The sequence below is a fragment of the Pseudopodoces humilis genome, chromosome 2 (assembly GCF_049639895.1).
Source record: "Pseudopodoces humilis isolate 2021_Gansu_Grassland_sample_001 chromosome 2, ASM4963989v1, whole genome shotgun sequence".
Lineage (NCBI taxonomy): Eukaryota > Metazoa > Chordata > Aves > Passeriformes > Paridae > Pseudopodoces > Pseudopodoces humilis.
The window spans coordinates 85240908-85256874 of NC_142201.1; the positions used below are offsets into that span (position 1 = coordinate 85240908).

The 15967-nt window shown below is 48.7% G+C and overlaps 2 protein-coding genes across 2 annotated transcripts in view; both read right to left on the reverse strand.

Annotated features, from left to right (window-relative positions):
* CAPN5 (calpain 5) overlaps window positions 1-15967 on the reverse strand; it is a 51695-nt gene that overhangs the window by 5372 nt on the left and 30356 nt on the right. Inside the window, exons 3-11 of the mRNA XM_005531004.3 lie at window positions 14455-14586; window positions 6343-6551; window positions 5724-5916; window positions 4972-5165; window positions 4325-4402; window positions 3578-3773; window positions 2366-2488; window positions 1488-1684; window positions 928-1049 (exon numbers count right to left, since the gene is read on the reverse strand). Coding sequence (XP_005531061.1) covers window positions 928-1049; window positions 1488-1684; window positions 2366-2488; window positions 3578-3773; window positions 4325-4402; window positions 4972-5165; window positions 5724-5916; window positions 6343-6551; window positions 14455-14586 — 1444 coding nt within the window. The remainder of the gene's footprint in view (window positions 1-927; window positions 1050-1487; window positions 1685-2365; window positions 2489-3577; window positions 3774-4324; window positions 4403-4971; window positions 5166-5723; window positions 5917-6342; window positions 6552-14454; window positions 14587-15967) is intronic.
* Window positions 11270-11787, reverse strand: OMP (olfactory marker protein). The gene has a single exon (XM_005531003.3). It carries the CDS (start codon window positions 11747-11749, stop codon window positions 11270-11272), a length of 480 nt encoding a protein of 159 aa, XP_005531060.3. The 5' UTR covers window positions 11750-11787.

Here is a 15967-nt window from a genome sequence, read left to right on the forward strand (position 1 = left end):
TAGGGGTTAAATTCCCTGCCCAAACACCAGATAGGGTATAAGGACTCCCTCTGTGGCATGTGATAAATAAGCACATTTGAATAGATTAGCACATTCTTTGCTTGGAAAAGATCCCGCCTGTTACTTTTAGGGATATAGCCCTGATAATAATTATTGGGTGGAAAAAAACCCTGTAATTTTAATTGGATTTTATTTAGATTTTTTAATTTTTCAATTTCTTTATTTAAAATTCAGCTTGAAAGTGAAAGCGCCTGGCTAAATCTTTCCACAAATACCACACACCCTTGACTCAGGAAATGGGGGAGATTTCCTATTTCCATGATGGAAAGACATTTGCTTCTCTAATTGCCACCTCTAGACCTTTCATCCCAACTTCAGCAATCTCCTAGCACAAGCCATCACTACCACTGGGCTTCTTGGTCCAGAGGCAGACAGAACATGGGGCTCTTGCCCTCAGGTCCTGCTGCTGTCTTCCATGCAGGAAAAGTGATGGATGTCAGAATTGATCTAGATCCACATCATCCACATGAGCTACATCTGGCATACCCTCTGCTGATAAGACATTTATCCAGCCTCCAGTGATGAATACTGCACATCAGGCTCTTTCTCTGTCCTTCTTACAAAGAAGTTTTAAATGCAATTCCTGACTTTTACAGCTACTCATACCTGGGAGGAAAGCTTGAGTTGTTACAGGACCTCTGCTAAGGGCTTTGGGAAACTTTTGGGAGGGTCTCAGATAACAGCCTAAATATAACAGCTCCTAGATCATGTCCACTGCAAGAAGTGAGTTTAGTTGTCCATAGACTTTCTCTTCCTTTGATGTCCGAAGCAGATATATCTGAGGATATAAATTCCAGCTGTGTCCCACTTCATAAACCACCTCCCAACTCCTCCAGGGCCAGACAACAGGCAGGGAAAGACCAGTACCTCCTTGGGAGTCCTGATTCTTGAGCCCAGCTGCAGCAAGGACATGGATCTGGGATACTACTTGTGGGTAGCCACACATCCCACTCCAGCAGGTGTGTGGTGGCTCATCCAGTGTCAGCTCTCTGCAAGGAAAAACACGTGGCCTTTGAGAGGTGCCCAGTCTTATCCCAAGGAGTTTGCTCTGGCATGATGAGGAGCTGTACAGGCAATTCCTTTAAGAGCTGGACTCAATCATCTTCGGATGATCCTTGTGGATCCCTTCCAACTCAGAATATTCTGTGATTTTGTGACTATGCACTGTCCACTGTCAGACTCTGTTCCCCACTCCAAGCTCCTCAACCTGGGTTTGGGATGCTCTCCCATGTTATGCTTAGGAGCAGAGTGGGAGCTTCTCTGCATGTCTGTGGGGAGACCTGTAAAGATGTCCTGTCTCCTGGCCACCCTTAACAGAAAGCCAAAGAGCAGCTGCAGGCAAGGCTATGACCACTCAGGAAAACCACAAATCAAAAGGGCTGTCTCCAAAGAGCCAATTCCTCCCCATCCCTGCTCGTGCTCCTTACCGGCAATCTGAAGGCACGTCTGTGAAAATCCTGAGAAGGAACTCGCCTTCATGACCAGGGTCAAAAGTGGTGGGGATGATGACATAGCGGCCTTCCTTCAGGTCTGTCCTCAGGAAGACGCTGCGGGAGTTGATGTAGATGGAGCTGGCCACCTTCTGCTGCAGGGTGTGCATCCGGTAGTTCCTATTCAACTCCACCTGGGCAGAGACCACAGTGGGATGGTCAGTGGATTGTCACTGGCTGAAAAGGTAGTGGTATCCACCAGGGGGCAGGGGGGGAAAGACTGCAAGAGTTGAGTCCACAGTGCCAGGACACCTGGAGTTAAGAGAACCAACAAAACAGTCCCAACTGTGCTGGGTGGAAAAGAAGTGTGTTTGTATCTTTCCCAACTCTTGACTCAGGGACACGTCTCTTGCATCCCAGCTTAACACTGCAGACCCAGAAAACAACACATAAGGATTAGTCTAACAGATTTCAACATTTGGAGAGAAAAGACTAATCATTGCTTTTAGCAAGAACTGCACGGAATCATAGAATGGTTCCAGTTGGAAGGGAACTTCAAGATTATCTGGTTTCAATCCCCTGTCATTGGCAGGGACACCTCCCACTAGAACAGGTTACTCAAAGCCATATCCAGCCTGGCCGTGAAGATTTCTTGGGATGGGGCATCCACAGTTTTTCTGGGCAACCTACTGTCCATGCTGTCCCCTTTGATATCCCTCTTCCTCTCTTGAGGAGGGCAGGCTGTGCTGGAGGCACCCCAGAAGCACCCAGATAATGCTTAAATGAACAATATGGCCATGCAGGACTGATGTACTACTCCACAACCAACAAATTTACAGTGGCATTCAGGCCAACATGCAGGAACCCCAGCCTACCTTATGGATATCAAAGCCTATGGCCAAGTTCTCTCCTTTGCCCTCTTTGCGGCTGGTTCTTTTGGGCTTCTGCTGGATGGAGATCAGCACTTCATCTTCTGCCTTCTTCACATCAAACACGTACTAGAAGCAAAGAAAGGAAGGTAAGGAAAATATTTATTAATACAGGATCCCTGGGCTTGGGTGGGGATGGATATGGCCGATCTAACATCAGCTTCTCCCAATCCACCTCCATGCAGGGACAGCCTGGCTTCAAAAGGCTAATAGAGAGCTGGAAGCTGGAAACAAGTCTACCACATCCTTGATGACAACTCCTGCAATGGACCAAGCCATCCTTCAATTGCTTGTTAGATGAAAGACTCAAAAGGACCTGGGTTGTGATTGTGAGAATCCCAGTTCAGAGCAGGACAAGACAACTGTAGAATCATTTATGTTAGAAAAGACCTCTAAGATCATCCAGTCCAACCCTTAACCTAGCACTGTCAAGTCCCCTGCTAAACCATGTCCCCAAGGGCCACATCCACACGCCTTTTGAATGCCTTCAGAAATGGTGACTGTACCACTGCTCTGGGCAGCCCCTCCTAATGTCTTCACCCTTCCAGTAAAGTTGTTTTCCCTAATGTTCAATCTAAACCTTCCCTGGCACAACCTGAGGGTTTTTTCTCTTGTCCTACCACTTGCTACCTGGGAGAAGAGACAACTCCCACCTGGATATGATCTCCTTTCAGGGCGTTGCAGAGAACCATAAGGTCCCCCAAAACTCCTTTTCTCTAAAAAAGTTTGTTCCAGGAGATGAACTTCAAGCTAGAAGGAAATAGCTCTATGGGCTACACCTGTCCTGGTAAATTTAACAGCATCAAAGTTTGGGCAGAAAAACTGGAATCCGGTCATTCAGATGTCCAGACTGTTGGAAATGACTCCTGGCCCTGTTTGACTGGAACCAATCAACAATTCTACCCTGTGGCACAGCTTGTTTTTTCCTCGTTCCAAGATGCTCTACACTAAGCACTTGAATGCAGTCTCCTTGATAAGAGGGATAATGTTAATAGAGTTGGCCTCGATGCTGGTCATCTTGTGCCAGAGTATTGCCATAAGCTCAAATAATCTATTAGAGGTCTGGTAGCCACTTCAGCCTTCTAGGTCCCTGTAGAAGAGTTAAACACTTGAAAGCACACGTGAAGGCTCCAGAAGGCCCTCTGCTCCATTACTCACTTGAGGGTTCTGCAGAAAAGTGTCCTTGTGGTTGATGCAGCCTCCGGAGCGGTTTTTCAAGGGGTCACTGCTTCTGGTCCATGCCCCGTGTAGCACTGCCTCCTCCCAGGTCTTGTGGATGCTCAGGTAGGAGGTGTTGATCAGACGGCACTTGATGATGTCCGTGAAGTATTTGCAGAAATCTTCAAAGGTCATCCTGAGTCAGAAAAGGGCAGAACTGGGTTATGCTGCTTCTCTCCCTGCAAAGGTACACTGCAGGGATTTTCTTAATCACCTGTTAAAGTGTGGGTTGTCTCTGGTGGCTGATGAATAACAAAAGTTGTTCAGCAAATATCTACAAAAGAGATGGAGATACCTTTCTCTATGCCTGCAGTAAATACTTATTGAGTTTAAAAAGATCTCTGTGTTTTGGAGAGGGAGAAGCAGCACAAGTGCCCCTTTCTCCACACAAGGGTAAATGTACTGAAATATTCCTGGTGAGGCTGTGAAGTTCAGCACATTTATGACATGTTCTCAAGTACCCTGGTGAAATGGTTTGGCCCCCAAGTGATGCAGAGCACACCTTGCAACTCCAGAGTCATGGCCATCGAAAGCTAACACCCATGGGCTAAAGGAGGTAACTTCACTAGAGATCCTATGGCTTGGAAGCCTGTTTTCTCTGGAAAGCTGTACACATGGAGAAAATGTACATGCTCCATGGGGTGGGAGGATAATGTGCCTGTGGTGACAAACCCAGGAGGGACTCACCAGAACTCTCCATCATCTTCCACTGTCATTCCCATCTTCTCTCTCTCACTTTTACTCACTTTCTGCCACTCCTCAGAGCTGTGGGAAGAGAACAGCATCATTACTCAGAGGTAAGAGACACACGGCTTGGAACTTCAACTTCCCTCCTGACCAGTGCAATTGAATCCAGTCTGGCAAGGTTTTGTTTGGCCAGTACAATCACAGCCCTATCCATAAAGACAACAAAATTGACTCTGGTCAAAAAGGCTCTGGTTGCACCAGCCTTTGGTGCCTCATCTCATCTCATCCACAGCCATCACAGCAGTCGGTGGTGGCAGAGGCTGGTTGTGTTGGGTGCTCATTTTGCTGGAATAAGACTGTGAGCACAAAGGTGACCTATGATCATCCCTCACCAGTATGAATGAACATGGAATTACAGAATCACAGAATGGTCTGGGTTGGAAAGGACCTTAAATATAATCTCATTCTAACTCCCCTGCTATGAGTAGGGGAACCTTCCACTAGACCAGGTCGCTCAGAGCCCCATCCAACTTCACCTTGAACACTTCCAGGGATAGGGCATCCACAGCTTCTCTGAGGAACTGTGCCAGTCCCTCACCACCCTCACAGGGAAGAAGTTCCCACTGAAACAAGCTGTTTCAACTCACGTGTCACTCCAAGGGCCGTTCCACTCCCGCTCGCCCCACGGGTTGCGCATGCGGATCATGTCCAGCTTCTCTGACTTGAAGAAAGATAGAAGGCCATGGCCCAGACGGACCTTCCGCACGTCCGTCACCGCGTACGCGTGGCCCTTCACCAGTCCGCAGGCCAGGCGAGCCTCCATGTCAGCTGCTGATGTGGCCTGGCAGGGGGACACAGACAGTGCTCAGACCAGGGGGACATGACCACCTCTGCAGGGGCTGGGAAAGAAAGCAACTCAGATTTCCCTGCAGGTTTCTTTAAGCAGAAAAGAAGAGCATCAACAGTCAGGGAGAGAGCCAGCTGGCAAGTCTCAGATGCCATTTTATGTGCTGGATCCCGCCTTTTCTTCACATGCTTCATGAAGTCTCTGAGCTCCCATACTGGCAGCCAATAAAGCTCATCCTAATGGTTATACTGGGAGGTTTGGCAACTAACATTTATAAAGATACCCAGGTGCAGACACCAAAACACCTTTCTCTGGAGTGGATCCCCTCATAGCATTTAAAGGGTGCTGGGATGAATCTGCACTCTTGGACATAGCAACAAGAAATAAAGAGGGTTGACACTCAGCATTCACTCCTTTTGCCATCATCAAGAAGTCAGAACCCTTGGCCACAATTTATCTCATCTAATTTAGAAGTTTATGACTGTGTAAGACAACTGCATCCTAAAGCACCAATTCCCATGGGATGGTGACCACACTGGTAATGTTGCTTACCTTGATGGAGCAGCTGATGAGGCCTCCCCTGTTGTGCACCTTCAACACGCGCTCAAAGAGGAGGTTTCGCTTGGCTTCATCGGCAATGTAGTCCCCTTCGGTCAGGTCAATAGGTTCAGAGACCCCACCGGTGAAATCCACCAGGGCATCAGCTGTGTTGCCTCCATCCAGGGCCTCGTAACAGCCTGACAACCTGAAAGAGGGTGACAGTGATGGCACAACACCAGCCTGACCTTTTAAGGGGTCGAGGGCGATTCTTGGGCAGCCTCAAGAATGGAGATGTGTAGTTGAACTTCAAGTGAGAGAGGACAGCAAATTAGGGTGAAAAAATAGGACCCACATTCCTTGTTGCACTCTTGCTGTCATAGGACCAAAGTCAAAGGAACCTGAAATCTCTAGAATAGGTGTAATTTAAAGAAACATTGAAGGGTATTTTGCTTTGAGGGTAAATTAGGGCTAGTGTAGGGTTTTATCTTTGTGTTTTTCTGTTTTAGTTATGTACTACTCTTCTGCAGGAAATATGTTGTTTCCACTGCTGCAAACCAGCTGGTGAATGAACAGAGGGGAAAAACAAAGTGCCCAAGGTCCCACTTTATCCTATAACTGCCTGGGTACCCACTTGGCATAAGCTTTCTCCACCAAGGCACACCAGAACTCATTCCTGGAGTTGGAGTGGCAGTAGATGAGCTGATTGTGGAGTGTGGGCAGGCGGTCATCAATCACCACATCCAGCCACTGACCAAAACGCCAGAACTGGAAGTGGAAGATCCCTACATAGCTCTCAGGTTTCTCAGGGTTCCACTCCTGCTCCTTCCAGTCTGGGATGACCTGCAAAAGAAGAGGCACATAAGTTCAAATTAGTTATTTTTTTCCCAGGATTGACTCTCATCCTGGAATTAATGCAGACAATATCAAAGACAAGGAAGACTGTGAGGGGGATGGACTTCCTTACAGTCTGCTGGAGCCAGATTTTGGGCCTGGTTCTGCCAATGCAGACTAGATTAACATGTACTGGAGTACCTTAGACTTCACTGTCCCTTGGAAGGTGGAGTTAAAGACCTTTCTCCTCTTTCTTATAACCCTACCCTGGACATCTGCTGCCATCTACTTCTGTAGACAGGCTATTGGAGCAGATGAGTTCTTTGTCTAACCAGGGATTGTTATTTTTATGACCATGGGTTTGTTTTTTTTTAGTGTCAGTAGGGTACCACTGAAAAAGGGCACCTTCTTTGATTCTCCTACTTGGTTCTGGTGTGCCCTGACTAGCCCAAGAGCAAGTGTGGTATTTCTCTACCTGGTGCCAATGAACAGGCAGCAGATACTCTGCATGAACCTACTAAAAGTGGGAAAAGCAAGGATCCCCATTCCCTCAAGGTCACCATTCTTCCCTGTCAGGAGCTACCACATTCACTCAGGCAAGCACAGGGAGGTGATTAGATGAAAGATGGAAAAGGTCTGAATTGAAAGAAACCATAGCACAGCTGAGAGGCTGCTGAGAAGCCTCTGGGGAGGCACAGGTTTGGTGTCACTGCCAGCAGGACAGGCACAGGCAAAGGGGAACTGCCAAAATGCACAGCCTGTCATGGCTGCAGGCACCACCAGCTCCGCTTTGGATAGAAAATTCACCCAGAGCCAGGACACAGAGGCACACAGCAAGGAACTACCCCAGCACAGTTTAGATTTGTTGAGGCTGGAGGCAATGTGGTTTTACCGCATGGCCAGGGCAGGCTGTGAGGCCACATGTAGTTACTGCAGTTGCTGGCTGACAAGTTCCGACTCACACAGCAGCAGTAATGTGACTGCCTGGCCACACCCCTGCTACTCACTTACCTGCTCCCAAAGGATCATGAGCTCAGTGATAGAAAACCCCCAAGGTGTCCATGCAGGCATGCATTATGTTCCAATACACCAAATAATCACTTTCCTGTGGAAAGCTGAGTGTTTTGGGGTGGGATAGGAGAGGACACAACTACATTGCTTGGAAAGAGCCTCTTCAAGAAGTCACAGGACATGGTGAAACCACCTGTACTATGCTTTGGGCCATTGTCCAGCTGACAGAGCTGGGTTTTGGTTTTGGTTTTTTTTTTGCCTACTGTCACAAAGCAGGAAATGTGCAGAGAGAATTCCCTCTGAAGAACCCCCTGACTCCTTAGCTACCAGCAATGATCCAGCCCAGGGCTCTTATTGCTCGTACACTGAAATATTAATGATGCCATCAGCCCTGCAAGCTCACAGGCACTCTTAGGCACTCTTGAGTCATCTGGATCAATAGAAGCAGAGCAGACAAAGCCATGAAAAAGAGCCACATTTGGAGGGTTTGGTGTTTTATAGAAGTGCTAACAGCTATGTCCCAGAGTCCTCTCTGGAGACTGCCAGGAAAGGTCAGCCAGCCCTCCATCAGTGCCCATTGATTCCCTCCTGACTGGAGCTCATCCTAATGAATTGTCTTAGAGGACCATCCTGATAATCAACTCGCTATTAATGTGGGCTTAGAAATGATCCCAGCATTGATTAGAAGAGGCAGCTCGTCAGCCAGAGCCGGTAGTGACAGCTTCCAGCTGGCTGGGTCTGAGACTTGCTCCTACTGTCACTGGTGGTGAGACACACAGGTCCCCACAATCCTCCTCCAGTTCTTCACCTGGGGACAGCTCTGGGAGCACCCTCCACCACTGAAGGCAGCAAAAATGGTCAGCTTTCATCCAGAGAAGGGTCCAGGAGCAAGGAGTGGTCATATTTCTACACTGACCCACAAGGAAATGAGAGGAGTCTGATCTCCACAGGTGCTTCCTGCTGGAGAATATTCCATGGACCACCCATCTCAGGATCCAAACAAGTCCTGGACTCGGCTGTGTGACACTGGGGCAGTGGAAACCATGCTCTTCTCGTTCTTCTCCTTCACCCAGATGTGCTGTTTTTTCCTTAGGGACTCAAAAAATCTGGAGCTGCAACACCATTTAGTGTGAAAAATTTACTGTGAAAGGGTTCAGAGACAGGTAAATTGGGAGCACAGAAATGCCAGGTTCACCTCCCTAAACTTATTTAGGGCTTTTTTCAATTTTCTTAAGAGTGGCTAATTAAGAGAAAAGGTATCTGTGGTCCTGGAGAAAACGTCCCTGATAAGAAGGAGAAATTGGTACATGCCAAGTTCTCCAAGCCTTCCGCTGGGAACTTGCCAGTTCAGGATAAGGAGAGAGGCATGCAGCTGTACCAATCTGAACTGTGGTACAAACTGGGATGGAATTCCCCTGGGAGATGGGACAGGGTGGAGTATCTCAAAGTCTTCATGGGATGCTGGAACTGTGTAGGGATAGTTTCAGTGACTAGTAAAAAGAGGTTCATCTTCCCTGCAGCAGAGAGAGATCACACTGGTCCCCTCACCTCCCTCCTAAGTTCTGAAGGAAACAAGGATCCACCTGAGAATCACTTCCCCTTCTATGCCCAGCTTCAAGATGCTCTTGACCACAAAAGACCCACTCAATACTCCATGAAGACTTTTACACCAAGAGAGAATAAATTAAATGTCCATCTTAAATTTTACAGGAAGTTAAAAGGGGCTCAAGAATACCAATATTGAGTTGAAATTTGGAGCTTTACTGCATGCAGGACTAGGGCAGCTTCCAAAGGGAGCATGAAGAAGACACAAACAGCCTCAGTCCTTTAGGGGAACCCATTGTCTAGGCTTTTATTTACTGTGGTACACCAATAGCCAGTGAGATATCTGCAGCAAGAGCTCTACCCTAGCAACATAGCAATGACATATTGTGAGACTTAGCATGCAAAAACCCCTCTGGATGTTGCCAGTGGCTCCTGTTATTTGGTCTAAAGCAGTTTGTACTCAGGAACTCTGCTCTGAGATGTACAAAGAGGGGTCTTCTACAGCGAAGTCTGCTAGGACCCTAGAGGTGTGTTTGGTCAAGCAGGGATGCATGCACTTTTCTCTCTACTCACTGAGTCCAGCACTCCTTGGGATCTAAATAAAGACTTCAAGTTCTCGGGCATGGCTGTAGGATTTGGTGGTTGCTGGGCTTTGGTTTTGGGCAAGTCTCACAGCTCCCACCACCTCTCCAGCCAGTATCTGATCTTCTGCCTTCTTTCTCCTCTCTGCCTGACATAACTTGTGCATATAATTTTATACTCTATTGCTGGGCTGGGGAAGGCATAGGGTCTGCATCTCTGGACGTTTTGGAGAAGAGGTTGAACCCTTTTTGGGTCTGGTCTGCCTAAGTCCACAGGCCCCAGGTACAAAGTCACCTTGCCCTGGCTTTCCCATCACTGCTTTCTCCTTACTCATTCTGGGAAGGTGTCAGGTTGCACCTCGAGGAGTATTCACACAAATTTGAGTGCAATCTGAGCAAAGAACCAACTGTAATAATACTTAGCTCTTTCAAGGGACTTTTCTATCTGTGTGTCTCAAAAAGCTTCAGTGAAGTACTCTCAACTTTTTGGTGGAGGAAGAGAAAACATCCAAATGTAACAGTTTACTTGCAGTCATGGGGCAAACTGGGCACAAAACTCTCTCCTGTTCCAATACTTAGAAATGCACCATTCCCCTCTGCTCCCATGGTCACCCAGACACCCTTCCCTGTGTTTTACAGGGCAGGAGACACTGCTTTTTTTATGGATAGAAGCAGCAGGGTCCTGCTCTGTGGCTTGCAAAGTGCTCTGCAGCCTCAAGACTCTCTATAGACACTTCAGAGTAAATATTTTCATGTGTGCTTTAAGGACAGAACAAAGCACAACTTAGCTCTGCTGCAGAGGACTCACTGCTGGCCCAGGCTGCTCTGAGCTGCTGGCTCTGCCAAAACACACACACCAGCTCCAACCCATCTTGGACCAACAAATTCCACCCTCCCCCCAGCAAGAAACGGTGGCAGTGGTCAGAAAAGGCTGGCCCAAGCTCCCCATTAGTCCAGTGGGTTTACAGTATCTGCAGGATACAGCGAGTCCAAGTGTTTGTACTTCAGCTTCACGGCAAGGTGGATTCTCCACGGGACTGCTCTTCAGAGACTCCAAGCAGCAGCAGCACAAGTCACCAGAGCCTGCAAGCACTCAGCACCTTGCAAGGAGAGGAACTCCATCACAAACAAGCCCTCCCTTTTTAACGGCTAGGATGGAAACTGGAAAGCAGGGCTCCCTCCAGGGGTCCCTGCTGTTTTCCGGTATGGCAATTACTTATTTTTCCAGTGGGTTTTTGGTGTGCAGTTGCTACAGTGAGAGGACTTAGGGCAGCCTTGTATTTCCAAGCCAGTAAGACCCTGTGTGAATCACTGATGAATTTACAAGCACGCAGTCTTATACTCCGGGCAAATCCAGCGGCAAGTTCATGGTCCCCTTCTCCCCATCATTTAGACAGAGGGCAGCACATCTGGGGAATATTTCAGAGGGCTGAGGGGCTCCAGAAGCACTGAGCTGTTCTCTGCTTTACCACAGTGCTGTCACTCATTAAAAAAAAAAAGCACAAAAAACCAGATGTAAAAATGGAACGAAGAACTGAACTGAAAGAAGCGTAGCTGGAGCTTTGCTCAGAAAAGCTGAGCAAGAGGGGATCAAGCTTTAAAAACAATGGAGCCTTTCAGCTGAGCTGGTTCGAGGCCACCGGTGAAAGTGAGCAGAAAATACATCACCTTGCGGATCTGGGCTAATTCTGCTATCCGCTCCCCAAATTCCTGGGCGTCTGCCTCATTGCACTCCACCTCCTCGGCCCCCAGCCTCTTCCAGAAGATGCCCACCGGCTCCAGCAGCTGCCGGTTCATCAGGTGGGTGAGATCAGGGGTCCAGTGCTGGGAGGTGCCAGTCACCATGACCTTCCCAGGTCTCTCCAGCTGCACATCCCAGCGGAGGAAGCGCAGTTTGTGCTGCTGGATGAAATCCACTCGGTAGATGTGCTCATTGGGACGCAGCAGCTTCTCGCCATCCTGGGGCCTCGCGTTGTTTTGCTGCAGGCTCTGGAACCGCAGCCGCATGCGCTGGGTGAGCTGCTCGTCGCAGGTGAAGGGCAGCGCAAGCATCCCTGCCTCAGCTGCCATCACCTTGGCTGCTCCTCTGCTCCGTCCTCAGCAGTGTGTGGCTCTCTAGCAGGACACGCAGGGGGAAAGATCAGACAGGCCCCTGGAGCTGGTGTCCCCTCTCCGCAGTCCCAGCAGTGCTAGGCAACCTGGGCCAGTGACGCAAAACACCTCTGGGGCTTCCCCTGAGTGCCCTCCCGACTCATTTGCAGATTCAGAACTGTTGGTGCTGCTGTGCACGGTACTCTATAGGGAAGGGATGTCTGATGTCAGCCTCCCTGGCAACTTCCCTTGCAACCATGGCTCATTATCCCAAAACAAAGCCAGGGATGCCACCTTGGCAGGGATGAGTGGCAGTGTCTTTCTCTGGGTGTAGGCTCATGGCTAATTCAGGCTGGAATGAGACTCTCTAGGAGTCTGGTCCAACCTACTGCTCAAAGCAGGACTTACTTCAGAGTTAAATCATATTTATCTGGGCTTCATCCAGTCCATCTTTGAGTATCTCCATGGACAGAGGTCCCACAGCCTCTCTGGGCCCTGTTCCAGTGTCTGACTGGGCTCATGCTGAAGATAAGCTGCAGCTTGTGCTGCTGTCCTTTGTCTTCTGTGCATCCCTGCAAGAGCCGGGCTCCATCTTGTCCACACTCCCCTACCCAGGCTGGATGGGGCTCTGAGCAACAAGGTCCAGTGGCAGACGTTTCTGCCCATGGCAGGAGGAATGGAACTAGATGATCTTTAAAGGCTCCTTCCAAGTAAAACCATTCTATGATTCTACGGTTAAGTAGCTGCACACAGCAATGAGCTCCCCTTCTACCTTCTCTCCTCCTGGATGCACAAACCCACTTTCCTCCTGACTATTTTGGTGGCCTTCATCAGGCTGTGCCATCCAGAAAAGGACATGAGGGTCCCAAGGGACAAACTGACTCTAAGTCAAGGAGTAGCAAACTAACATGACCATTGTGCCCTTTTCTGGATGGAACAGCTGGCAGGAGTCAGACTCCACACTGCTCCTGCAGCAGCAAGTCAGCAACAGCATCCTGGCATGGTTTTGCCCTCCATTTTAATGTATTAATTTCTTTTAATAAAAATTAGACATGTCTGAAGGGTCATAGAAAGAGTGTTACAGAGCCAGATCATAAGCAAACACTTACAAGCTTTTAACATTATGCTATTAGCCAGAAAGTTTTCAAAAAGGCATTGCAACCAAGAAAATTTGGCTGTTGTTGTCATAGCATGAGCTTTCAACATCTTTTGTGTCTCACCTTGTACCGATAAAGCTAACACTGAATAAAAAGCTCAAGGAGTGCCTACCTGCAGCCCCGTCCCATTATTGATAAATAAAGATCCAACAGGGGCAGGTAAAAGAAAGCCTCTGAGAGTTAAATCAATGGAAAATGAGAAGTCACAAACACCCATAGCCAAATTGCCATGGGAGGAAAAGCAATGCCTGGCAAACTAAAATAATGAAGTGTCCAAAGGGACCCAGCCTCTGTTTGGTTGGCATTTCCCAGGGCAGAGCTGGAAGTGAATGTTGAAGAAGAATGACAACTTGCCCACTCACCCTTGGGGGATGCTGATGGTGAGGAACAAGCTAAACAACCCCATGTCACCCTTGTAATGAGAGCCACAGCAGTCACCACAGCAGCCATGGCAGGAAGCTTTATTGCTTATCTAGAGGGCAACACCATCTATCCTATTCAATCAAGAAAAACTTTGATTTTAACAAAAAGTGGGGATGCTGCAAGAAATCCCTGAGCTTGGTGTTCATGCTCACCACAGGAAGCAGAGACTGGAAGAACCACAGCACACAGAGCAGATGTAAAGCTGTGGTGTGGAGGAAACTGTCTCAGGCCTGTGGCTGTAGGAGGTTGTGGGTGAAGCTGGTGGTGCTGCCTGCACACACTGGCTGCCTTTTACAGTAAAGTCTGGGAAAAGTTGCTCACTTGTTGGTCTCTTGCCCTGTGATGATGCAAAGCTGCAACAGAGTCTGAAGTCCCCCTGCCTTGGTTTTCACAGGGCTGACATCTTGCACAGCTGAGGCCATGGTGGAGATGGGCACAGACTGCCCAAGGATGTGGCACTGAGCACCTCCTTCCCCCTGTACCTCTCTGCTTGCTCCCCAGGTCTGCAGCCCCTCACTCTGGTGCAGCTCCTTGGAGGCTTTCTGGCCCACAGCACATTCCCTTTGGACCCCACACTTGAAGGAGCACTGCTACATGGTGCCATCCAGCCATGGGACATGCCAGGGACGGATGCTTTGGGCAAGCAGGGACTTGGGAGAGATGCTAACACCCTGAAATCAACCTACCTGTCCCAGCACTGGTGTCTGACTGCCAAGGTGGGAACATAGTAAATGGCAAAAGAGAAGGGAAACCATGGGGACTAGGGAAACGGGGCCAAATGCTGCAGCTGAGCATCCTGATTCTTCTTGTTAATTTTTAGATTATTTTGGAATTCAAAGGGATCTGAAATTCGGGATCTGAAAAACAGGATGGGATTTGATCCACTTGGCTAAGGAGAAACTGGCCAGGGATTTGGCTGGAGTGTGGTGACTGCAGTCATGATGACTAATGCCCTTTGCAAGACAGTCTTTTAAGGGAGTCTTTTTGCTCATTATCAGCTTTTCAGGACATGAGGCATCCCTGAGAACCAGTTTTTGACCTGGACAAACACAACACAAAGCCAAGGTGTTGACAGGCTCTCCCCTAGCATGGAGAAACACTTACCTTCTGCCACAGAGACTCCCGGGATGCCAGGGAGGAGCAGGCAGCCACGAACCAGCAGTTCCCGACCTGGCCCTGGTGTAAGTCATGGGAGCTGATCCCATCCACAAAGAGACGTGGATCATTGCAGATTTCCTGTGGGACAGGAGAAGAACAGACACACTGGGTCAGTGAGCAGACAGGGAACACAGGAGCAGGGCTTCTTGGCAAAGGAAAGTCACTTCCTCTCTTCCTCAGATCCATGTAAACCTGACCTGCAGCTTTCTGCTGGCCTTGCTCATCACACTGGTGGCAGAAGGACCCTGTCATGCCTTCTGCTCCCACCAGGACATGAGCAGCATCACAAGACCTACTCCCTATTCTGTCCCAGCACCAGTGCAGCTTTGTTATAATTATCCCTGTCAAAAATAGCATGCTTTCACACCATTACAGCCCTTCTAAGTCTCCTCTTTCAGATGCCTCTACTCCACAACTGTTTTACAAAGGGTGAGGGATCTGCTCTTCCAGATCATAGCACAGCAGATAAAAAAAATTCAGTGAAGCAAAAATTTAGTAGTTGGGCCAGAAGGATTAAATACTCATTCTGCCACTAAAACCAGGGTGGTGGATTGTGCATAGACACCATGAATGGAGAAATTTGGGTAGGAGGCAGCTGGGAGGTAAGCTCATCCCTCCATCCATGTACCAAGATCATCAGCTTTTCTCTGCCTGGCTCCTGCCAGGCTGTCCCCCTTGTTTCTCACTCCCACTTAGAGCCTGGCCAAGGAAGCACTTAAATAACAGAGGGTGTTGAGCAAGCTTCAGGTGACACACTGCTTTTTTAAAAATGTATCTTCTCCTGCTCAATTCAGTTGGTAAGTTCACATCCAGCTGGAGCCTGGGAGCAGATGGGACAGACAAGGAGCTGAAAGAACCTTTCCCCTTTGTTATTACACTTAATTTGAAGAGGAAAAAGGAAAAGCAGATTATCCTTCCCCCGCACCTCACAGTTTTTCAGGCTGTTTGTACCCAGAAGAACATGCCCCCTCACCCCGACTTTGCATATGAGGACTTGTATTGCCTCTACCCATAGATTCCTGGAAGGGTTTGGGTAGGAAGGGACTGTAAAGATCATCTAGTTTCAAAACCCTGCACTCTTGGCAGAGACCCCACCCATTAGATTAGGTTGCCTAGGGCTCCATCACAGGGAGGAAAAGGAACCATAAGCACTTCCCGCTATTCCCACCTGGCCCAGCCAGCACCAAATACATCAAAATTAACCTGACACAAACTTGGGCCAGGATCAGGCCCAAGGAAAAGGACTAGTCCCCTAATGCTGGTTCTGCAGGATGTTGGGATGAGCGCTAGGGGGAGGCAGGCTGACACCTGGAAAGGCAGGAGCCACCTGTGCCTCAGCACTGCTGAGTGCATACAGGGATGGGAGAAGAGCAGTGGGGTTCAGCTCCTCTTTCATAGCAGCAGGGAAGCCCCAGCAGTGGGGATGTGTCTGCTGGTGGGGGTGTCTGTAGGATCAGCT

Bases quoted from the DNA above. Each gene is read 5' to 3' on its own strand.
- OMP (XM_005531003.3), bottom strand. From the start codon at position 11,749: ATGGCAGCTGAGGCAGGGATGCTTGCGCTGCCCTTCACCTGCGACGAG.